Raw genomic sequence first — 25,198 nt, forward strand, 5'->3', positions numbered from 1 at the left:
AGGCGCCCGGTGCCGCCGCCGTCCTTTCTCCGCCGCCGCGGCCCCCTTCCCCCTCCGTCGCCCATCGGTGCGGCCATGGCCACCAAGAAGGCGGGCTCGCGGCTGGAGACGGAGATCGAGCGGTGCCGCTCGGAGTGCCAGTGGGAGCGGATCCCCGAGCTCGTCAAGCAGCTCTCGGCCAAGCTCATCGCTAACGGTGCGGAGCGGCGGGCCGCGGCGGGCGGGGAGAGGAGGGGAGGGGAGCGGAGGGGGGGGGTGACCGGCAGGGCCGTCCGCGCCGGGCTCGGCAGGTGCAGCCGGTGTGCGGGGCCTGCGGGTACTCGGGGCCGGCGGCGAGAGCCGCCCTCCGCCATGGGTCGCGGTGGCGGCGCGGCCCTCCGGTCCGTGTCCGTGCGGGCGGGCGGGAGCACATGCTGCCGCTGTGCGCGGCGCCGCGCGCGCCCTCGTGCCTGGGGTTCGTGCGCGGCTGGACGTCACCCTAAGGAGCGCGGCTCGCGAAGCCTCCCACCCCTGCGCTTACAAGCGAGCGCGATGCCGCTTCGTTTTGTTTGACCTTAAAAGCTGCGAGCGATTTGTTTGGCTCTTTGTTCAAGTGCGTTCCTCGCTTTTAAACGTTTGGAAAAAGCAGGTGAAAGCGGCGCTTCCTTCCGGGGTGCGGGAATGGAGATGCTCCTCTCTTTAGCTGCAGTTCCCGAGCTCGTTTCATTCTGTGTTGGGGAAAAGACGTGGGGGTGGGGTCTGAGCTCCCTCGTCTGTGTGTGTTGGGCCTGGGGGTGTTTTTAGGGAGACGTGAGGTCTGGGGAGATGCAGCCTGGGGTGTCTGCAGGGCTGCTAACGGGAGAGAGGGTCGGGAGAGAGCTGATGGGACCGGGAGCGGCTGGACGGGTGTGTGTGTGTAAGGAAAACAGCGTGGTTCTGCTCTCTGGAAGCACAGACAGAAGAGCAAAAGCATGAGTCAAAATAAAAGAAAGAGAATTTAAGGTTGATGGACTGCGAGTAGATGGACTTACGTGTCTTGGCCTTTAAAACAACTGGGTGATGATCCTGAAACACGCTGGTATTATACTGCTCAAAAATAGACATGAATGAAAGGTACTACGTTTAGTTTAAAGGTGTCTATTACTGAGTTGTATCCTATGGGCTAGTTACAGATCTATTCAAGTAAAGATGTGCTTTCTGTCAGTCTGGCTGACAAGAATGATCTCTGGTTTAAGACATGTGAAGGTATCTCAGGCAGGTAGGGACAGCTGGGCAGAAGGTATCATTGGCAATTTTCAATTTATCTGACCTGGGTGCTTCTTTTCAACTGAATTATATCAGAGAAGATGAAATAGCTTAACACTTCAGTGAGTATCCTATTATAGTACCTTCCAAATTCTGTACCAGCTAAAGTACGTAGTATTAGAACATCTTCTGATCTTTTAAAACATGCAAAGGTATCATGTGTGTATTTCTTCTCTTTCTGCTAGTGTAGAAATTGTTACACCAGTATCCAAAGCTTCTGAGTTCTAGCTAAATGAGGAGAACATCCACGGTCAGTTCTGTGATAACAATCCTCCTCTTTAATGGAGAGAGGCCGAAAGAGTATTTAATGAAACATATTTAATGAAATATGTGCCTTGCTGTTGAGGATATGTAAAGCTGCAGGTCTGTGGTCTAGGTCTGGGTGCAGCTAATAGGCTGAAGGCCAAGGTCAGCAGCTGGAGACACTGCTGAGAGGGAGGCCTCTGTTCCACCTGTGGAGGTACATGGACTGAAAGATGTTTTGATGCACATCCCTGTTAGTGGATCTGAAGCAATTCATTTAAGAAAAAGTACTGAGAACTTCACTTACTCCTTCTGCAGCAATGCTCAGCTTTGCAAATCAGCTGGGGAGTGATAGTAGATGTTTTTAGCTAAGAAACAGTTTGCTGTAGGACAGACGTGAACAGAAAAGAAAGGAACAGAAGGGAAAGGGTCTTCATTCTGCCCTTATGTTCTGTGTGTTTGGCTATGACCTGGGGGTGCTAGAACATTTTAATGGGCTGTGAGTATTCCAGGGAACAGTGCCTGCTGCTGTTGGACACAGAGGGGGGGATCTTTTTGGGGAAGCCCTTCATTCCTGCACTGTTTCCATAGAACAGTCTGTTACTTTAGCAATTACTGTTTCTCCTGTTACTGTAGTAGGACTTGTTTACTTTCCTGTTTGGAAACCGACCGTTTGTGGGTGAGAGAACTTGACAGAAATGTGACGAGACCACTTTATTATTTGGGCTGTCTCGCATGGGCTCAGTATTTCCCATATCAAGTCCTCTTGAAGCCTGCAACCTATTAAGGAAGAAATAACGGTGGCAGCTCCCAGGGTGAAGCTCGTGTGTATGAATTAGGCAGTGTTGTACAGAAGTGTGGCACTTGAGTGGTGCAGTATTTCGAGTGGGCTTAATTATTGCCATGGTGGCTCTGCTCTGTGTACCAATGGCTCCTATCTATCTCCCCTTAAAACTGGGCATCTGTTTGAAGCCAGTGGTTCAAATGTGAATGACAGCTTATGTAGCATTTGAGTTGCACAAAAAGGGCACTTACTGGAACTAATTTTTGTACAAAATTAGAGAGCTTTCAGATAAACAGGGAATGGAAACATTAATGGGAGTGGTCACTGCCTGTGGTATTTTATAAGTAATAGTTGTAGCTTGGATCATAGAAAGTTCTCTGTGACTTGCATTGGTTTTGCACAAGGATAAATAGATGAAGAAAAGGTCTTTAACCTCACTCAGAATTGTTGGGCACGGAGCCAATTTGTACTACATTTCTCTCCATCAGAACTAGGACTCAGCAGCAGTAATAACACTCATGCTGTGTAACACAAATCTCTGTCTGAGCTCTTGCTTCATCAGCATGCTCAAGAAAGGTCAGGCAGAACTGCAAGTTGAGGTGGGCTCTCCCTGTCTGACAGCAAGCACCCACCCAGCATCTCCACAGCTCCCTTCCTTAGGGGGCTGGGACAGAACGTAGGATAAATGGAAAAAGATGAGAATGTTGCTTATGAATTTCTACTGCGGGCAAAACAGACTCAATTTGGTTCAAAAACTCAAAACAAACTAATTTGTTGTTGGTAAAAATAGATTCAGACAATGAGAAACAAAAACTCAGACGCTAAAAGAACAGTTTTCTTCCCCCCTTTTCCCAGGCTCAGCACAGTTGGTGGGGGCAGTTCCTCTCTGCTCTTCCTTCCCATGCTTTGCCTTTGCCCTGGTGCAGGCAGAGCCCTTCAGGGAAAACATCTGCTTCAGCTGGGGCTTCCCACAGACTGCAGCCCTTCGGGGCACATCTTCCTGCCTGGACTGCAGTGACATCTGCTCTGGCACCTGGAACATCTCCTCCTACTGTGACCTTGGTGTTCCCTCTGCTGATTCTTGCTCTTTCTGTTCCCTTGGCTTTGTTATTTATTTATTTTGAGCTTCCTTGAGTATATTTTCCCAGAGGTGCTGCCAGCTTGTCCTGCAGTGGGTCCACTGAGTCCCACTGTGTTTGGCCTACACGCACAGGGGCCACTCCTGCAGTCCCTGTGCTGCCATTGCCTTGCCACACATGCCTGGTGTAGAGGGATTTATAAATCTCTGCTGCTCTGAGGCTGGTGGAGGTGGGGCAGTGGGTTGGCTGTGAGCGGCTTGATTGTATCAAGGGTGCCTGTCCTCACAGTCCACATCCTGAGTGTGACTTATTGAATGGAATAGAGACAAACCCCAAGTTGCTAGAAATAAGATTGAGAAGTAATTTTCACTAAGGAAGCTTTCTGTGTGTTTCCTGGTAGTTTAAGTGGAAAAAAATAACAACAACAACAAAACCAAAGTTATTTTTAAGAAAATGACCTAAACTTTGATGAATTTTGCCTGAAATAGGGAATAAGCAGCATGGTAGTGAAGTGCTATCCTGAGAGTTAGTAAAAGCTTCAAGCATGGAATTGCTGGTTCTCAGCTTATTGGAGGAAATAAAATAGTACATGTTGAACACCTAATATTAATCAGGATGTATTTTTAAATGTGCCCACAATTGGAAGGCATCAGCTATGCTATTTTTTTCTACTTGAGACTGATCTGAATGGGCTACTTATTAAATAAAGGCCTTGATATATAGGAGAATATACGACTTTGTCTTGGTAAATTTGATTGGCATCAGAAGCTCAGTTGCGTGCATGAAATGCAACATGCTGTAAGGGATTCTGTTCTTAAATTAAAAGCTTATTTTTTAAAAGATCTTTAAAGTTGCTGTTCTCGAATATTGGGAAATGAGATTTATGAAATACTAGTGATGATTCCTTTTCAGTAAATTCAGTGCAATGTGTTGATCTTATAGGCAGTCTGTATTTTAGTGCAGAATTCATGTTGATGAGGATTTTAATTTTTTCTTTTTTAATAATTACTGCAGTATTTTTAATGAGATCACTGCGATCCTCATGGTTTTGAGAATTGGGACTTTCAGAGTGTATGGAATTCTGTGGTTCATATGTTAATTTTGGAAGTCAGTGATCACATTTCAAAGCTGCTCGTAAGTCAGCCACAAATTTGTGATGAAACAGTCTCATCTGAAAGGAAGTAGCTGTGATGGACTTCTGCATGAAGGCTGCAGCTGCTCAGGGTGTTCTCAGAACATCAGCGCTCAAATATTTGCTTTCAATCCTTTGAAAACACAGTGAGGAAAGCTTGGGTCTGTTCAGAGGCAAGCTGAATGGATGAAATAAATAATCTGTGAATTAGCAGGGATGCTTCCAGCCATGTATTGTTGCTACAGTTGGAACGTAACCTTGCCCATGTTCAGTGAGATCTGTGTCTGCAAAAGCACTGAGAAGGTGAATTTATGTAGTTCAAGTGAGGGAGATCAACGTGGTTCTGCAGAAACCTTTGCATGTAAAATACTGCATTACTGTAGGGGGAGAATACATGCCCCAGAAGCTCACTGATCTATATGTTACCAAGAGCATTGTGAAGTTGCCATGAAAATTGAGCATTGCCCACAGCTTTGCTGATGGAAATACACCATCCTTTTAATGCGCTTCTTGCTTGCTTCTCATTGGATTTCTTGCTATCTTACTGCCCCATTTTCTTCAGTTTGTTTTATTTTTTCTCTACCTTTTGTTCTCAGCAGCTTGTTTCTGTAGTTTGTCTTTCCTCACTTTCAGCCTTGCAGAGTAAGGGAGCAGAGAGGAGTTAGGAGCAGAGTGACTGAAACAAAAGGATCAGGAAGTATTTTCTGTGTTTATTTTTTGCTTGCCACTTTCTGTGCTTTTTCTTTGTAGTTCTAAGTAGGAAGTAGAAACACTACCAGTTTCCATTTGTTTTGCTCTCAGATGTATGTTTAAAGCTTATCCTTACAGTAACCCGGGGTTTTCTAAACCTCTTAGGACTCTTGTCCTACTTAGGTGTTTATCAAATTTGTTTGTTTGTTCTGTGCATGCAGTTTGAAAGCAATTTATACATGCAGAGCTTTCTGAAGAGCTCTGCGTCTCGCACAAAGCAGAGAGCACAGAGCACGGCGTGACACGCCTCTTGCATTCCCACAAAACACAGTCCTTTCCCTTTGTGTTCTTGTCTTCCTTCTTGTATTCAGTGCGGTATTTACAGAACAAACATTCTAAGGACACACATTTTTCTGAATGAAGAGTGAATGTGGTGGCAGTACTTAGATGCGTTGCCTTCCTTTTGACTGACAGCTTTGTTTCTGCAGATAGCCAGGGGTGTTACAACAGTGCAAGTGATGATGTAGACCTGCTGCTTGTATTCCAAGTGGCTTATCATCTGGAAGAGAAAGTGATGGCCTAGGCAGCCCGATTTCACAAGTAGCCAAGCTGGTCTAGCACCTTGCTGCTGCTGCTGGAGGAGTTCTTCCTGCTTTTGCACCTTCCCTGTGCAGTTTTTCCTCTTACTTATTTGTCTCTCCCTGTGCTGAAGAACAGCAGAGGCGGTGCTTACTCTGCTGGGCCAGCAGAATGCGGGTGCCCTATCTGGTTTTGCTCTGGGCTGCTGATCTGAGCTGCATCCCAGGGGCCTGCTGTGGGTAGCAGCAGGTGGAAGAGAATCACAGCTGCTGCCGGTGATGGGCAGAGCAGAGGGAGAGGTTTTCCTCTTGTCACTGCACTGTCAGCAGTCTTTCTGGTGTGTGGAAGCATGAAATTGGTCCCCGTGGAGTGAACTCGATTCTGCTGGGTGTTTGGAGCTCATTGCCATTTGTGTTAATTTATATGGGATTACGTGTACTATACGTGTAACTGAGAAATGTCATTCACAACTACTAATGTTGGTCTGGGTATACTACTTCTTCAAAAGTTAGAGGAAGAAATAGTAGCTTGACTCATTCATGTGTTAAAACTGCTATGGATTCCTTTCAGTTAACTTCAAGGGTTAAAATTGAGCTCAACTTATCAATGAGAAAATATACATTAGCAGAAACCCTTGGTAATCAACACCACTTTTGTTTGTGCATGGTGGTAGAGAATAACTGTGCTAAATCTGTCTGGTAAGCAGATTTTAAAATTTGGTGGTTACATTCTTTGCAGTTTTGTCTGCACTGAACACTATTTAATTGGTGATCTAATAAGGGGTGACTGGAGACAACAACCCTGTAAAAAGCAGAGAAGCAGAATGTCTATAAATATATCCAATTGGAGGATGTTTGTTCAGTGCTGCAGCGGTTGGTGGTGGCAGAACCTGTAATTGTACTAATAATTTTGGTTTCTGCTGTAGACTCCGGAGAAAGAGCTGAATCTTTGTCTTTTCTCTGTCAGCTCACCTGTGGCAGTAAGCTACTCTGATTAGAGATGTTATCAATTACTCTGTTGCTTCAGGAGATGCTGCAAGAGTTTCTGCAGCCTGCTGATGATATGATATGGATTATGAAATCCATAAAATCTGTAATATCGTAGTAGGAAGAAAGCTTTTACTTTAAGCACTCAGTTGTTACTAAGGTTGTCACCCATGGTAGTATTCTGAAGATATGGCATATTAACAGTCATTAAACAAAGACTCTACTTTTGATGCAGCTCTCTTTTCACAGCTCGTGTTTCTGCTATGTAACACATAAAAGGTGATGAAGCAAAGGAAGGATTTTGAACTGTGTGCTTGTATCTCTGGAAAAGAGAGGATCAGGACTTGATTATAGCAGATATTTGGGGGTTGTTTTTGATAGTGAAGTAGGTCCTGGATGACAGACATCCTGCACTGAAAGAAAAAAGGAAATAAGAGAAGGCTTTCATGGGACAGTATTTGCAAAATTGCCTGTTTAAGTAACTAAAGAGTTGTGTTTTTACCTGTAAGCTGAAATTGTACTTTGTTGTTCTGTTTTTCTAGCTGCCTCAGCTTATCTGGGTTAGAGCTCCAGCTTGATCAAGGGGAATTCTCTTTACTATAATGGGGAGAAATATTTTGCATTGAGCAAGGCTTCAAGGGGTTTGTTTTACAGCTAGATTGAGAGAGAGGTAAAAACAGGAGACATATAGCTTTTGAAACAGCAGACTGAATTTTTAAAAGTTGCTAAAAGAAGCTTTATGCCTTAAAAGTTGTGATTATTTGAGACAGTAATCTTTGACAGTGACATGCATAGGTTATAAGCTTTCAAGTACTGAGGCTTCCCTGATGGACCCTGTGAAGTGGAAAGAGGATGAGATGAAGCTGCTTTCTGTGGCTGTCTGCCACTGGTGCATAGTGAAGAACTGCTGTATCTGTTACAGTGGGTAGCAGAGGCTCGTCTGCATGCTTTCTTCCAAGCTTTGGGCATTTGATCATCCCCCTGGAAGAAAAATGCCTCTTTTCTGGCCTGGCAACTAATCCATGATTAACACAAAGAGGTGGCCTGGCAGTGAAGGAACAAAATCCCTAACAGATGAGGTTTAGGAGTAAGAAAGTGTGCTTGGTGAATGTGATGCTGGGTGTAGTCAGAGTCTCCTCAATCCCTTCATTCTTCTTTTGTATCAACCTACTTTTTTTTCCTTGACTTGAGAGAACAGAAGTTGGATTCTGTTGTTGCCATCTCAGATTTGCTGCCTTGTAGCTGTTTTATAGAGCATGGAGATGAAGGGACACTGCTGCTGTGACGTGGTCTGGTTTTGCCTTCCATTTAAATATTCTCTAGTCTTTTCTTCCTTAGTAGCAACAGGAAAAGTGACTTCCCCTTTCAGACAAAACATGACAAGAAGCAAGATTAAAAGGAATTTCTATCTGACATGGAATGTGCTTTTTTCTGTTTTCCAAGTCATTCTTTAATTGTCTTTGTAAGCTAAGCAAACATAGATAGAAATAAGCTATTTTTCTAATCATATTCCTTTGGTATGATCTGTAGAAGAAAATTTGCAATCAAATGAAGACACGTGCTTTCTGTTCCCAAAGGTAATGATCATGATGGTGAAGGTCCTGCTTGCCACACTTCTTGCTTCCCTATCTAAGTTTTCATTTCTTCTTCTCTGGAGTGTGTTCAGAGAAGGGCAGTGAAGCTGGTGCTGGGCCTGGAAAGTCTTATGAGGAGTGGCTGAGGCAGCTGGAATTGTTCAGTCTGGAGAAAAGGAGAGTCTCAGTGGAGACCTTATCACTCTCCACAACTCCCTGAAAGAAGGTTGTGTGAGGTGAAGGTTGGCCTCTTCTTGCAGGTAACAGCAATAAGAGCAGCAATAACTGCCCAGGGAGGTGACTGAGTCATCCGTGGAGGTGTTTGAGGAAATAGTGGATGGTTGTACTGAGGGATATGGGTTAGTGGGGGAATATTGTTGGTAGGTAGGACTGGGTGATCTTAGAGGTCTTTTCCAAACTTTATGATTCTATGGGTCTTGGCTTTGTATTGCATTTGACTGAATGGCCCAAGTTTAATTTAAACATTCCATACCTTTCAATAATCTAGATGATGAAATGTGGCTGCCCGGTTTGTTATTTACTGTTCTGGTGATCTTAATACTTCACAAACCCGGGAGCCAGACTTTTTTAAAAAGCAGAGAAATAATACAGTTTGAAATCATCGTTGAGGTTTCCTTTTCTTAATATATATATATCTCAATGAATGTAGTAGTGTTACTGTAGAAGTAAACTTGCTTAATATGTAAGTGTACGTATGAATACTCTGGGATTCTGTAATATTTTTCTTCAAATTTTGGATGTCAAACAGGATAATTGCATAGATGCCACAGAACTGCACAGTAAAAGGGTGCTGTTCTCTGTGTGCTTTAGCGTCAGAGGATTGAGTGACTGTGTATAAGTAAAGATGATAATGTGTAGAATTAAATTTCTTTGAACAGCTGACAGTGTATGTTGTGCTTCTAGCTTCCATATATGTAAAGATGACCAGATGAGATCCTCTTTAGATCAACTGAAGTTGGAGCAGATGACCTCCAGAGGCCCCTTCCCACATCAGTTTTGTGAATCTTTACTACTTAAGATTCAGTGATAAAATTATAAGTAGCGTGTTTATATTTACATATTATTTTTACTTTCTTTAATGTAAGCCTTCACATAAATGTGTGATTTAGCACTCAGTGTATTATTGGAGACTTCTGCTAACATTCCTTGTCAGGTACAGCCATTGCTCTTAACAGGCTACATACGTCACAAACAAATCTCTTCAAGTGTACTGTCACCGTGTTAGAAACATGAGTTTTATGCCACTTCTGCTAGGTGAGTATGAAATCAGTTCTGGATCCAGGGCTTCCAGATTCTCCTCTTTAGAAGAAACCTCCATTTCAGAGTGATCTTCTTAGTAAACGTACTCTTGGATGTCGTGAGATTTTTCTTCATCTGTTTTTATAGAAAGTTTGCTCAGAAACTTTTGTCCAATTAACATCTGGAGAGCTGACCTCTTTAGGAGCAGTACCTTTAGAGAGAACAAGAGGAGCTTCCCTTCACACTCTCCATGCTAGTTTTCTTCTTGGAAGACTTGAAGTACCACAACGTATATTACAAGGCAGGAATGCTAGAATCCCACATGTCAACTTACGGTCCCATTTGGAGTACTGAAAACTGATCGTCTCATACGTGTCCTCTTTGCCCCTCTGGCCCCTTTCTCACCTACTTTTTTGTGTTTTTTTTTTTCTTCCTACTTTCACCTCTTGGGCAGTTTGGAGTTGAGAGCTGTGGCAACCTTCTTTCTTTCTCTATCTGTAATCTCGTGCAGCACTGGTGAAGCAGCAGTGTCTTCTGTTCTCACAACTCTACACTAGATCTAATTGATCTCCCCTCTTTCAGTGTCTTCATTTTCAACTCTCGATAACAGTGATCTTTCAGTTTCAACGCATTCAGATAGTTATGCATTTTTAACAGTCTGAAATATGTTACCTGAAACACTGAAGACTTTGATGGGATGAAAATGAAATGTTGCAATATGCTTTTAGCTTTGTTATCTGCTTACTTGCAAAGAAAGATGAATTCTTGCTTGGCTGGTCACCTTAGATTCTTTATCTATTTTGCTTGTATTTTCTATTCCTAAACATTTTCTATTCAAATTCATATCCTCAGGGTTTGAGTTTGAGCCTCTTTGCTTAAATCTTTGTAGGAGATTTTCATTCTGCGCATTTTTCTTGCAGCTGCGTAATTCAGAAGAGGGTGAAATGGTACTAAAAATACTTCTTTTAATCTGTGATCATTTAGCATCTAAAAAATAAACACTAATTTTAGGTTGTTTCCTGCCCAGTACTCTTCCTGGCTTTAGACGTTGAGCTGTTGAGCTTTGTAAGATGTAACTATTTTTGCTAGCATGGGATCATAAATATTCTTGCTGATGTTCCAGTGGTACACCACAGATATTGAGTTGTAGAGGAATACTGTGTGCATAGAGACTTGATACCAGGAGCTAGACTACTGATCACTGCTGCCAGAGAGGTGTTAGCTATTGCAAGAGGTACTTCCTTGTGCTGTTAAAAATACAACTGAAGTAAATAATTATTGTGTCCTTCTAGGTTTTGTGGGTTTTTTTGCATGAAAGCAAGAGCATTTTACAATACACAAAAACAGTGGTTGTGTGGCCCTAGATAACATTCATATTTTTTATTTTTTTTTTCTTTTAAATCCAAGGCTGTTGAACCACCATAGGAGAAGTAATACTTCAACAAAGCAGTTGTTTGCTGCTCAGTAGAACAACAGATTGATTCATTACATTGGAAGCACTTAATCGTACACTATAGTTTTGTCTTGATGTACTGTGGAATTAAGTAAAATGTTAAAGTCACCTCTTGGAAAAGCAATTCTGCATGTGGGTTAAACAACAGTTTATCATGTTCTGTTTTCAGTTTTTGTTCAGATGGCTATTGTTTGAGCTGTGGTCAGCGTAGCCATCCTTTGCCTTTTCTCCTAAACTAACTAAGGAATGCAGCAAGAGGTGTTCCTGCCACACAGCCTGCTAACAGCTCTCTAACACTCTCTCTCTCCTCTGCTCTTTAGCAAACACTTGGAGGTTAGGGTAGCATTCTTCAGAAAACTGATCGTTTTATATTTTATAATGTAATTCAGTGGAATGCTGAAGATAGACCGTAGTAAGTCTTTAACTAACAGCAGTAAGGATACTTCTTCATGTGAGATCCAGATAAGTGAAGAATAGCCCCTTATAATTCAATTTGTTTGTTTGTTTTTCCTGTAAATGCTTTGGATCTCTTGTGATAAGAATTTTACTTCATAAAGTATATGTTTAAAAACTCAAATTACAAAGCAGCTGCCTTGATATTTTTAGCTACTGCCTTCCAAAGATATGTTAGTGTTGTTTTGTTCTCCTGTCTTTATGCCAGCCTTTTTTCTTAAGATGGTCAAGGTTAATGTGTGTTGCAGAAAGGGATAACTGTGCTCACGCAAGGTTCTTCTCCAGATGCTTTGTATGAGTATATCTAAGCTGAAAGAAAACAGCTGGTCTGTCTTGAAGCATTCAGATTTTTTGCTTTTTCTTTCTGTGCTAACAAACATGGATTATTTTACCCAAAGCATCCTTTAGTGTGACTTGGATTTCTGAGGTGTTCAGACTTTGATCATAATAGACTTATCTTTGGACAGGTTCCCTAGGGCAATGGGCACAGTCCCAAGCTGCCAGAGTTCCAGCAGAGTCTGGACAACGCTCTCAGACATAGGGCTTGAATTTCGGGTGGTGCTGTGTGGAGCCAGGGTTAGACTCAGTGATCCTTGCTGGTCCCGTCCGTCCCAACTCAGTATACTCTATGGTTCTATAGTTACAGGCAGAGGATTTCATATTAGAGAAGTGGAGATTATCAGTGATTCTGTGATGGGCAATCTGCGTTGTCCTTCCCCACTCAGGAAACTGTTGTGCTTTGCAACTGTGATGCATAGTATAGTTATTGTCGATGGACTTTTTAGCTGAAAAAAAAAGTCTAAATATGCTCCTTTGATTTTATATTGATCTAAAAGTATCTCAGTCTTCTGAAAGTTACAAACCAGTTTCAGTTCATGAAAACCCTTTACTGACAGGTTTTCCTTCTGAAATATCTATTTAGATGGAACAAAACTGGGCTTTAAGGTGTGTAAAATCTTTTTGCAGTTTAATTCTTAATAACGTGTTTCATAAAAGAATGTAATCTAGATGACTCATTGTGCTGAAAGAAAAAGTAAGTTTTCCCTCAAACTTTCTTTGCATTATTTCAGGATTATTTAAGGAATACGCAAAACTGATTAAAATCACTCCCCTAGAGCTATGGTATTCAGTAAATGGGTTGTTTTAGAAATGTACATCTTGCTGGAACTTTGAACCTCCATGGTGCTTTTAACAGTCTTATTTGCATGGAACAGTTGACAGATTTCAAGCTAATGCTTTGTCAATAGAGCATTCTTTCAGTCAGAATTTAATTTAAAAATTTACTGCCAGTTTCTCACCCTGACTCACTGACTTAACAAACGAGTGACTCAATAAGAACCAAATCCAGCTTTGCAGTGTTTTTTATAATTTGCATTCTGTGATGAGTGCTCTTCTCATGTTAGTCATCAGCAACTGTGCACGTGGAGCAGCTCTGTGATGAAAGCCAGTCTGGTAGCCACTGCTCCTCTCACGGAACTGTGTCGTGTTCTATAGCAGTGGTACAGGGAAAGGGGGGTGTCGTGCCATATGTGGGCGACCTGGAATAACAGTTTCTGTTTGGATGCTTAATCAGATCTATGTATAAGTTGCAGCTGTTGTTTCCTCCTCTCCCATCTTCCCTCTGAAAGAAAGCATGTGTAGTTTGTGTTGCTGCAGTGTGACTGTGTCTAGCTAGTGTATGTGTTATTTGCTTTCTTAAGTTGCAACAGTGATGGGAACAAAATATCCGGGTGCTGCAGACAATTTCGATTCTCATGTTAAGGTGTCTGGATGGTTTCTGTGTTATACACCAGCATGAATTTAATCTTACTGGTATTAGAGATGTGATGGGTTAGCACTTGTTATTTCCTGGACCAGTAGAAGCGGAGACATTGCCTGTGCATTAATGAATTTGAAATGGAGAAGCAATGAAAAGCTCAGCTGAGGCTGAAACTGGTAAGAGATATAAAGGGGAACAAGGAGGTCTGTATATGAGTATGGTGTCAGTCAGCAGGTCAATGTTTTGATGCTCTATGGGGTTTGGAAACCAAGAGACAAAGGACAGAACGGATGCCCACAGTGCCCTTGGTGTGCTGCCTGTTCTGATGAGGCCAGTCCTCTGAGGTGTTGGTTCCTCAGCAGTGGTAGAGGCTTGTATGCAGTTTGAGGGCTATTAGTGTTCCCTACTGTTAGTCACTTGTGACACCACATCTGCATCTATCTTTGGGATTTCCATAGCAGAAAGGACGTTGGTATAGTAGAGTGAGTACACCACTATAATGGGATAGAGAGCATGACCTTGGAAAGCAGCTGAGAGCCAATTTTGCTAAATCTTAGAAAGCTAAAAAGGGATCCCTCTGTTGTCAATTCTTCTTCACCCCTTGACTGTAAGAGGTAGCCTGTTCTCAGAGTTGCATAGTGAAATGTAAATTGCTTCAAAAATTCCTGGATATACGCTGATAATACCATGACTTTATGAGAACAGCCTTTGTTCTTCTCTACTCTTAGTTCCTCATGGATTTCAAACTTAAGGTACAGTGTAACAGAAGAAACTTCAAATCACAGGAGCTTTGATTGCCTGTCAAATTAAAAAATAGCAATTGTGCACAGTGCAGATGGGAGTAGTATGGCCCAGAACTATAATCTGAATACAGAAAGTGGGATATACTTAGCTGTCTCTCCTGCTCCTCTTCAAAGACTGAAGTGCAACATTCAGCTGTAGCCAAGCTCAGCTGGGCCTTCAGGTGGCTGGGAAGCTGGTGGGAAGGCTGTGGCTGAGCAGGCTGCAGAGCAGCTCTGGTTTGATTCCTCTCTGCACGCACTGCAGGTAGTGGTGGGGCAATGGCAGCTGTGGTGTGGGATTTTGAGCCTGGTGTTGGGCCCTTCTGGTGCTTTTGCTGATGGTAACCAGTAGCTCTCCCTGCTTTCTAATGTGTGGGTAAAACTTATTTTCCCCCTTCCTATTTTCTAAACACAGGAAACATTCTACGAACCACGCTGATTCAAAATGTGCTGAGCCCTGACAGACAGACCAAATACAGAAGTCCTCTTTAACTCATTTCCTGCTAACATGACTAAGCTGGTTTCTTGTGCATTACCGAAATAATTATTATCCACTATAGAACTTTCTCATTCTAGTTCTGTTAGGAAACATTAAATTTCCAGTGTGCAAAGAGATCAATTAACCTTCAGTGTTGCGTGCTCTAAGCTGTATGTAAAATACTGTAGTATACAAACCCAGTCTTTACTTTTGTCAGAACTTACATTTGACAAATTGATGTTTTTTGTTTTTTTTTTTCCTTAAACTGTCCTTAAGTGTATCAGATGTTTAAAATGAAAACCTTTTTGGTCAGGATTTGTGAAGTGGTGGACTTCTTTGTCACGTCACGGAAGTTGTATGCTGGACCTGCGGATGCATGTCAAACTGTCATTTGCTTGTTAGTACAGCTAAACAGCTGGAAATTTTGCCATACAAGCATTGAATTGGCAAATAAAACTTTCCTTTAGATGGCAATTAGTGGCTAATAAAGTTTTATTATTATCTTGGAGCTATGTTGTTGAATAACATTGTTTGCTTTGGCCCAGGAATTGTATGCCTTTAATATGTGTTTGAAAGACATTGAGTGCCATTGCTTTGTAGGATGTCTCTATAAGTAATGTTGCTCCAGGCAAATACTTCACTTTTCCATTCTTTGTCTTTCAAGAGACCAGTGTTTTCAGTAGCGTAAATCAAAGCTGTATGGGAAGGCCCTCATCATCGTGAGGATAAATTGAAGAGGAGGAACACTGTTTAGGCAAAATAGAACACTTGAGAAGGTATAAAGGTGCTCCTAAAAGAAGAAAGTATAGAAAAACACATGACGCTTTAAATTACTTGGTGTAGTCTGGTATAAAGATGAGATGGCCACCAAAAGTATCAGGAGTATCACTTCTGTTTGGTGGGCAGAGGAAGTGAGTTGTTACTGCAAACCTGAGTACTGCAAATCTTACTTCTGTGTTCTGAAAACCTGAAAACTAAGCAGCCTGGTAACTAGACTGCATCTGTGGCTTGTCTCATCTTCATCTGGAAGCTGAGGTCTTTCTGTTCTGCAATACTGTTTAAACAATTAAACATGTGGGTATAGTGTTGAGAACACATAAGTGTCCAGATCACCATGGATATAATTCCCAGAACATCAAATTAAAGTTGTAACTGGAAAAATAACAAATCGTTTGATTTCTCCACTATTTGTCAGGTCTCTTTAACTCTCCTGGAGAACCTTAGAAATTCTAGATTTAAAAATCAGCAGTAAGCTGGAGTTTTCATGGAAATTTTTTCCAAGATTTTTGTATTTTCTGTTGATAATCAATTACAGGGCAGGACTGGTCTTTGTAGCTTACTATATGATGGCATTGTACATAGGTCATGTATGGTAGTCCAGCTGACACAGTGCTGAGAATTTCAATGGAGGCAATGGTAACTGCATTCAAATACGTGTGAAATGAAATGATTTATAGTTGTTATTCTTTTAAATTTATTTACAGATGACATGGCAGAACTTCTTCTCGGAGAGTCCAAACTAGAACAGTTTTTGAAGGAAAATGCTCTTAAACAGAGCAGTAGTCCACGGGGCCCCCGGCCAAAGCTAACTGAGGTCAGGAAGCATCTAACAGCAGCACTCGATAGAGGAAACCTAAAGGTAGGTTGGTCAACCTGGGCAAGAATTAGGGCAACTGACTAGGTAATGTTGATTATGGAGAAAAACATGGGCAATTCTTGTTTCTTTTTTTTTTAATCATTATTTCCATAATTAGTGCTATGCTATTTTGCGTCTCTTTCTTTCTTCATCTTTGTTCAGGTAAGATTTTTGCCTTCCTTCGCTAGAAGAACAAGAAAATTATTGTTGACTTCTGGAAGGCTTACATGAAGAGCTTACAGCTTGTTTTGTGGAAGTTTTACATGGAGCACAAAACTAAATCATTGTTTGCAGTACATTAAAAAGAAATGCTATAAAAATATGGAATATTTCAACATTTTTTTGTAATAGTCTCATAAGTACTTAGGAATGATTTTTTAAGTTATATTTGTGGAAATAAATAAGGTTAATACTTAAGAGGAATAATTACGTCACAATCTCGTGATATTCTTAACCATTCTGCTCCTTTCATTATTTATTGCTGTAGCTCCCCTGCTGCTTAATGTTTCTATATTCATGCCCATCTCTTGAGAGATGAGAACCTTTCTTTAGCCATCTCTAACTTCTTGTTTTGCATTTTCTGTGATTCCTGGGAGAGTTATTTTCTCTTCCTTTTTTCTTTCATTCTTCCATAACTCCTTTTCTGAAGACCTTCGTTATACCTTGACACTCTGAGATAGTGCAGATTATGTAAATAAACACGCTGTCTTAAGTTTTGACACTGTGCTGTGCTTATGGTGTTGAAATCATTGGGGAGGTTGTAATGATAGGCTACCTTTAAATAGTATTGTCACCTGGCAAAGCTGGAACTTAACAGAGAGGTGTTTCTCGTGCATGTGTAAGTAAATATATGAATATGTAAAATGCCTGATAATGCTTTTCAGTAACTTGATGGAGTGTGACTAAATGGATTCAACCCCAGCTTCAAGGTTCCCGAATACTACAAGGAGTTAGAATTCTGGTGGGTTTTTGCTCTTTTACAAAAAGTATACTTACGGTTTCCACAGTGAATATATGCAAAAAACAGGCCAAATATCTGTCAGAAAGAATTCTATTTGTTTTGATCAGGAATAAAAACTTTCTTGTTCCTATCCCTTCTAGCCAGAATTTTTACAAGAAGCTAACCTAATTATGGCAAAGTTGAACTATGTGGAAGGTGATTACAAGGAAGCTCTGAACACGTATGCCAGAGTTGGAGTTGATGATTTGCAGCTAGCTGCTGTGCCACCATATAGGTTACGGATGATTGCTGAAGCATACTCTACTAAAGGTAAGATTACTATTTCCAGTATAACATTGTGGAACAAGTATTTAAGGAGTTAAACCGTGTCTTGTCCAAAGTTAAAGAAATTGCTAGCATATATATAATTAACACAGTGGTAAAGTGCCATACTTGCAGATGAGTAAGAAAATTGTTTAGCTTCTTTAAAATAATCAGAGTTGGTCTAGGTTGACAAGACTCTCTCCTCTATTAAGATTCCCATTTTAACAAATTTTTAGATGTGTTATTTAAAAGTCTGTGAATATCTGAATGCAAAAATAACTGTGAAAATATACTAGAATTATTAACATTGCTTCTGAAAATTAAGGGTTAACTAAGTGCTGTTTTGCAATTGTTGTGGATGGAATTGAAGAACCCAGGTTCGTATTGCTTTTGTAGAGAATGTTTGGAATTCTTGGCTGAGGTTACATTAAGCTAATTGAGAAAATTAGCCATAACATGATAAAAGGACTTGAAACGTATTTTTGTTTGTCAGTTCAATTTTTCAAAACTTTAAAAACTGAGTATGTTAAAAAATAATTCAGAAAGTGAAGTTTCTTTTTTTTCTCTTCGAGGAATGCAGGATAGTGTAAATTGTAATGCTAGCCTGATGTCTGAAGGTGGCAGTACCACTTCATGTTAGAAAACTAAAGGACTGTGACCTCAGTGTTTAGAGGAAAGTGTCAGTTTGTGTGCCATGGATTTATGAGAATTTCTTGTGACTGAATGTTTGCTTTGGTCGGCCATCTTTAATTTTGGGCTTGATATGTGTATATACTTTTTGTTATGGTAAATAAAGTGTCAAAGTCAACAAATAAATTTGGAAAGGCTTTGGTATAGCACTCACTGTTAACTGGTTGAGGGTTGATTCAAACTGTCGTGGAAGACATTGATTATTTTCACTAAAAGTGGAAAAGAAAGAACATGGGAATTTTTTACATAATATAGTAAACCTGCTCATCTGTGAGGATTTGTGTTGGATTTGTCACATTTTTCCTATGAAAATTTATTTCATTTTATCAACTTCATGTGCATAAATTTGCTTATCTCCAAAGAATTCCATGCCAATAATTTAACTGAGTTTTTTTTCCCAGGGTTCAACTATTTTGACTCTGCTTTATTTAACCTCATGAAAATATAGTTGAAACAATTTTGCAGAAAGGATGGGTATTATGCAATTTATTTGATTTAAAGTTAATTTATTAGAAAATACTATGTGTTGCTTCTTGCCTTAATTTCTTCAATACCCTGGAATGTTTTTCTTGGTTCCCCTTGAAAGGGAGAAAAAAAAAAGCATGTCTGCTGCCCAGATATTTTAATTTTGTTTCTGATTTCAAGTTTTCTATTTAAACACTGAAATCTGTGATATCAAGCCTGGTCTAATCTTGGTCAGACCTCACTGGTTTGGTCCTTTCTACTTGGTGCCTGCTTGCCAGCTTACCTGGGCAAACCTTGTGACTATTGCTTTTCTGTTGTTCTGTTTGTGTCTACAATTGCTGCTTTGTTTTTTGTTTTTTTTTTCTTCAAATATGTTTTCAGTTCAAAAGGATGATTAATGAAACTTAACATCCCTCCCCACAGTAGTGAGCTTGTCATCTCCTCTGTGTTCTAGAATAAGGGTGAAATTGCAGAGCAGTCTTAATTTCAGTATTCAACATCTAGAAATATTTAGAGTAATTTACAGCTAAACAGTATTTATCAATTAGCAGTAGTGTGATTAATTTTCTCCCTTTCCTCCTCTCTGAAGTTTCTATTTTATTCTTGTGAGAGTGGACTATAAAAAATTACAGTCTGAAGAACCTCTTTAGAGGTTATTGGAGGTTTGTATTTACTTCACAATGAAATACAAACTATTCTTGTGGGGACTTTATGCTTCACTGCAGTTTGTATTTCTGTTTGCAGGCTCAAGGATAACCTGAATATGCAAAGATAAAAGTTTTCTAAGCCTTTAGCTTTTATTTCTTTGGCAATCATGAACAGATGACTGTTATTTCCAAGAAATAGGGAACTGCCCATGTGCATGCATCCACCTGAATGCAAAGCTCAGTGCAGCAGCCTGCAGACTGGCAGTAAAAAGGCCAGCTTCAGTTGCCTCATGTCAGTCCAGCTTTGGGCAAACTTAGCACATCTGGACTTACTGTCAACAGAAGATATGTATCCTACTTTATACTCATCTGTGTAGAACTGAAAACAGATGGTAGTTTTGAATTCTCCTATTTACACATTTTTTTCTTTCTTTTAGGGTCACCACAAATGCTTATCGCTCTGACTTTTTCCCTCTGTAACTGAGGTGACAGGTTGAGTGAGGTGCCTGAGCAGAAATGTTGTTTAACCTTGTGCAATTTTGACAAGGTGTTTAAATGAGCATGTAACTCTGTAACCCTAATTTAGTCTCCTCAAGCCCTTAGAAATGACTTGCTTTGCACTTGTGTAGTCTTAGCCTTGCTCTGAACATATGAAGCATTTCTTTCAATTCTTCACTGTGAAGGAAGACTCAGTGTATCTGTATGAATAAAATGAAGTGCAAAAACACCCCGAAGGTCAAATCTGAGCTGAGTTTTGTGGAGCTTTATCTACAGATCCCTAGAAAGGAGGGGAAGAGGAAGAACAGTAGTGGTGCTTGTGGGGAGTGGAAATAGAATTGGAACATGGCAGGAGAAGCGAGGTCTAAAATTACTTGCTGAACTGTGGAGTATATGTATTCATGTGTGTTTATATATGCGTGTATGTGTATACACAAATATTTGAGAGCTTACACATTTATTAGCATATGTGCATGTGTTTTTCAGCTGTTAGAAGGTAAGACATGGAAAAAAAAATCAGATGAGTTCTTACTGCCACTTCAGTCTCTTCAGAGAAACTGTCTGAATGCATTATCCATAAATTTGTTTGTTTTTGTGTTTGTTTAGTAAACTTCACTGGAAAAATGTTCGTTAAATTACAGTACTTTTCTTTACTCAATTTTGGATCTTTGTCCAGAATATGAAATCCAGTGTCTCTGCACCCCTGCAGTCTTCAACTTGAAAAAATTCTTTCATTAAGCAGAATTTAGTTCTTTAGAACTAAAACAATCTGCTGGCTGCAATGCATTCACAAAGATATCCTCAAAACTTTATTACAAAAATGAATTACATATGCATAAATATGCTCCAAAAAATGCTTTTAAGTCTAAGTGCTGCACTTAGCTTTAGCTGAAGGCATGTATTTTGGAGGAATATAATCAAGAGGTGTACTGAGTAAGCCAGAAAAGGCACACAAATCCAGCAAGGAAGGTTAAAGTTTGATTGTTATTCTTTTCTTTACAGTGTCTAATTAGTGATATACTGTTTCAGAGCTTCCAGAGAAAGCATCTCATTAGGTTTCTCAAAATGCAGCAGTGTTAAAATTTCAACAAAATGAGAAAAATCCTATTGTGAATGACCTTTGAAATCTTTATTTCCTTTGTGCTTTATTCTTTCTTGCTCTGCGATGTGGAGTTTCGTGAACTTGGGAACCAGAGGCCTCAGTGCACAAGTAATGCTGCAAAGTAGTGCCTGGCTTTCATTCCTTCAAGGGAAAATGTTCAGAATTGCTAGTGTGATGATGAAGTATGGCTAGAGTAGAAGAAAGATGGAAGAGGGATCTGATGAGAAGTTATGTTTCTGTGTCTATTCAAACAGCACTGAGTAGACTAGCCAAGTGAGTATGCATGATGCAAAGTTTCAGAAACCTGATTAGTATAGGTCAGGATTCAGCACTGCGCTCTCTATGTATGTGTAGCAGGTGTTGTATTGGAATAGCTGTAGTATTAAATATCAAAACTGCAACTTTATTAAGACATGATTTTCTTAGATTCTTGAAGTCAGCAGGGTGGTAATTTTCAAATGAAGTATAAAAGATAGGAGTGAAAAGTTACAGCTTTCCAAACCTCTGTTACAAGAGTTTAATTTTGTCCCTTCATTATCATTTGTTTACTTTCTTCACTAGATTAATTTAATTGGCAGTGCTCCATTTTTGAGAAGGAGGAAAATCTTAACATATACAGAATTAAAATAAATTATGAATCCATAAAGGAGAAACTGAAGATTGTATATGTGTCCTTTTTGATCTTGCTTTTTTAGGTTCGGTTTGTGTACCTAAATCCAGCTTTTCCTACCATGTTTTTCTTAAGAGATGAACCAGAAAAAATTTGGATGTAACTATTATCACATGGAAGCATATACTTAGAATCTATTTCAATAATGACTGCAATATTCTCCTAGGGATATGGTTTCGGGGATCAGGACATTCTTATGAGGGATTCAATTATTCAGATATTTGTTGGGAAGTGGCCAGGCTTGCATGTTCCAGTGCAGTGTAGCCTATCTTCATTTCAGCAAGGCATTTGACGCTGTCTCCCACAGCATCCTTATAACAAAGTTGAGGAGGTGTGGAATAGATGAGTGGATGGAGAAGTGGGTTGAGAACTGCCTGACTGGCAGAGCTCAGAGGGTTGTGATCGGTGGTGCAGAATCCAGTTGGAGGCCTGTACTTAGCAGTGTTCCTCAGGGATCAGTGCTGGATCCGGTTCTGTTCAACATCTTCATCAGTGACCTTGATGAGGAGATAGAGTCCACCCTCAGCAAGTTTGCTGACGATACAAAGCTGGGAAGAATGGCTGACATGCCTGAAGACTGTGCTGCAGTGAGATCTGGACAGACTGGAGAGTTGGGCAGAGAGGAACCAGATGAGGTTTAACAAGAGCGTGTGTAGAGTCTTGCAGCTAGGGAGGAAAAACCACATGCACCGGTACAGGTTGGGGGATGACCTGCTGGAGAGGAGCTCTGAGGAGAAGGACCTGAGTGTCCTGGTGGATGACAGGCTGGCCATGAGCCAGCAGTGTGCCCTGTTGGCCAAGAAGGCCAATGGGATCCTGGGGTGCATTAAAAAGAGCATGGCCAGCAGGTCAAGAGAGGTGATCCTCACCCCCTGCTCTCCCCTGGTAAGGCCTCACCCTGGAGTATTGTGTCCAGTTCTGGGCTCCCTGGTACAAAAAAGACTGGGATCTCCTGGAAAGAGTCTTGCAGAGAACCACGAAGATGAGAAAGGGTGTGGAGCACCTCCCTTATGAGGAAAGGCTGAGAGACCTGGGTCTGTTCAGCCTTGAAAAAAGAAGACTCAGAGGGAATCTGATCCATGTCTATAAATATCTAAGGAGCAGGAGGCAAAGGGACAAGGCTGTACTCTTCTCAGCAGTGTGTGGTGATAGGACAAGGAGAAATGACCACAAACTGATGCATAGGAAGTTCTGCAAATATGGGCATGGGAACTTCTTCACAGTGGAAGTCTCCTTCTCTGGAGATGTTCAAGACTGGACGCCTACCTGTGCAACCTGGGCTAGGGAGCTGCTTTGGCAGGGGGATTGGACTCAATGATCTCTAGAGGTCCCTTCCAACCTCTACAATTCTGTTATTTCTGTGATTCTATGACAATTAATTAAGTTTGTGCAAGTTTTCAGCAGTATATGAATGAGGTGATATTCTGGAAAGAAGACATAGGCATTATTCAAATACTGCATGTGGCAATATCTTCTGTGTTTCTAATCAATTTTTGTTTGCTTATGGAAGCGGAGATGGGATGCTTGTATAGTAGGATATTGTGTTAATTTGGGGAAGTGCAAGTTGTGACTAGTGCTCTAATAGCAAGTGGATATTTAACTGGGAAATAAACATTGAAATCTTAGGTAATGTGATTCTTCTACTGCTAAAGAAGTCAAGATGATTGAAAAATGAATTTACAGTACTTAGCTTTGCACATCAGTGAATCTTTTACAGATTCTCAGAGATGAACGTAGCAGTTTGTAAGTCTGATGTTTCTTCCAATTTTCAGCTCTGTAAACTTTTGATTTTAGTTAAGAAATGATGTTCCTATTTACTGTTGTCACAGAAGAGTAGACATAGGTATCTGACAAGTGAGCTGTGTTGCATTACAGTTACATTCTTGTTAAGTACGTGAGATATGTCATGCAAGTTAGAATGTGACATTACAGGATTGTAGCTGTATTGCTGCAGGCCATTTTTCATCTCATATTGCCTGTACAAATTACTGTGTTTATATTTAGATGATACGTGTTGAGTAAGGTGAGACTGTCTTTACTGCTGCTGACCCACATTCAAATTTAATGCTGCATTCACCAAGTTAAGTGACTGGCTATTAATTAGTTCTATTTACAGAAACATGGAAATACTCATTAGGTTCAGTAGAAGTGTCAGATGCATGTTAATTGCTTCTTTGCAGTTAGCAAAAGATGCTGCAATATCTTTAATCATACACAATTGTAATGAGATCCTATGCTAGCCTATTTCAGCAGACACTGGGAAGATCTTTGTGGAAAAATACTAAATGAAAGCTGTTTTAGTTATATGGAGATATTTAAGACCCATCTGGACGCTGACCCGTGCGGCCTATTGTAAGCAACCTGCTTTAGCAGTGGGATTGAATTTGATAATCTCTTGAGGTCCTTTCTAATCTCTGCAGTTCTGAGATTCTGTGCTTTTAGAAACAGTGTTTGAAACCTGAACCTTGAATGTAAATAATTTGATTCTCTACTAAAACAATTTTTAAGAACTAAGTTTTAGCATGTTGACTTTTTATTTGATTGTTTATGTAGAATCATAGAATCACCAAGGTTGGAAAAGAGCTCCAAGATCATCCAGTCCATCCACCTTACACCAGTATTTCCCACTACACCATGTTGCTCATCGAAATGTTCCTTGACCACCTCCAGGGATGTTCTGGTTCCTTGACCACCTCCCTGGGCAGCTCATTCCATTCCTACTCTATTCTTAGCCTTTCTTCTTTCAATAATTCTTAACGAATGTCAGTAGGAAATTGAAAAGGAAAATGTTTATACTTTGCTTTAAAAAGAAATCATTATCTATAAACAAGTGGCAGTCTTTTACTGAGGACTTCTAGAAATAAGTCCTTAAGTGAAATTAGCGGTGTTCATTCTAAGTTTAGAAATAAGCTGTGGGAGTTCCTTGATAGTAATAAGTAGGGTTTCGGTCTTTTGTCAAAAATTACAAATAAGTGCTTGCTGTAATCCATACACTCGATTGTTCTAAAAATATGGGCTAAATACAAAGCGACTTTAAAAGGAGACATGAAAGGTTGGTGGGTTTTTTTGTGTGTTTTTTTTTTTCCCACAGTATTTGGAATACTTAACAGTATTGCCTTGCTTATCATATGGAAGAATAAATTCTGTATACTCAGACTTGTGTTTTACGTGTCTAAGGAAAAAGGCAACCAAACCCAGGAGCTCTTTCCATTGTTGCAACTCTTTCCCATTTGTAAAAAATAAAAGCTGTTAATTAAACAAATCTATACCATGGGGACTTCTTAAAAATTGTTAGTTTGTTGCTCATCCTAATCAAGAAGCTATCTTTTTTAGATAGTGGTTAGTGTGTGTGTATATTGGTTTGCTCTTGTATTATGTTTATTAAAAATAAATTAAAAAGTTGAAACAGTTAACTTCACACAACCTTAATCACTCATCTGAGGCTGTAGGGACATGAATGTCACTTGGAATAAGTGATAAAGCTATCTACCATTTGCTTTCTGAACCTTACACACAAAAAAATTATAAATTATCCACAATTTAAATATTTAAAGTGTTGCTATTTACATGTAATTGTAATATCAGGCATACCCTTTTCTTGTTCCAAATACTGTTCGTTGTTCTACTGTTTAGACAAGCAATTGTAGAGTTACTTTGCAAAGCATAAAAGCTTAACTAGTATGGACATGT

The 25,198-nt window shown here is 40.2% G+C and overlaps 1 protein-coding gene across 4 annotated transcripts in view; it reads left to right on the forward strand.

The window, feature by feature from the left end:
- TTC7B (tetratricopeptide repeat domain 7B) overlaps nt 1-25,198 on the forward strand; it is a 117,702-nt gene continuing 92,504 nt past the window's right edge. For all 4 annotated transcript variants that reach the window (XM_065751518.1, XM_065751496.1, XM_065751500.1 and 1 more), the window contains exons 1-3: nt 1-196; nt 16,021-16,175; nt 17,274-17,442. In XM_065751518.1, the coding sequence (XP_065607590.1) occupies nt 76-196; nt 16,021-16,175; nt 17,274-17,442 (445 nt within the window). In that variant the 5' untranslated portion in view covers nt 1-75. The remainder of the gene's footprint in view (nt 197-16,020; nt 16,176-17,273; nt 17,443-25,198) is intronic.

The sequence above is a fragment of the Cyrtonyx montezumae genome, unplaced genomic scaffold (assembly GCF_038088225.1).
Source record: "Cyrtonyx montezumae isolate F1298 unplaced genomic scaffold, pur_monq_1.0 scaffold_10, whole genome shotgun sequence".
In the NCBI taxonomy this organism is placed as follows: domain Eukaryota; kingdom Metazoa; phylum Chordata; class Aves; order Galliformes; family Odontophoridae; genus Cyrtonyx; species Cyrtonyx montezumae.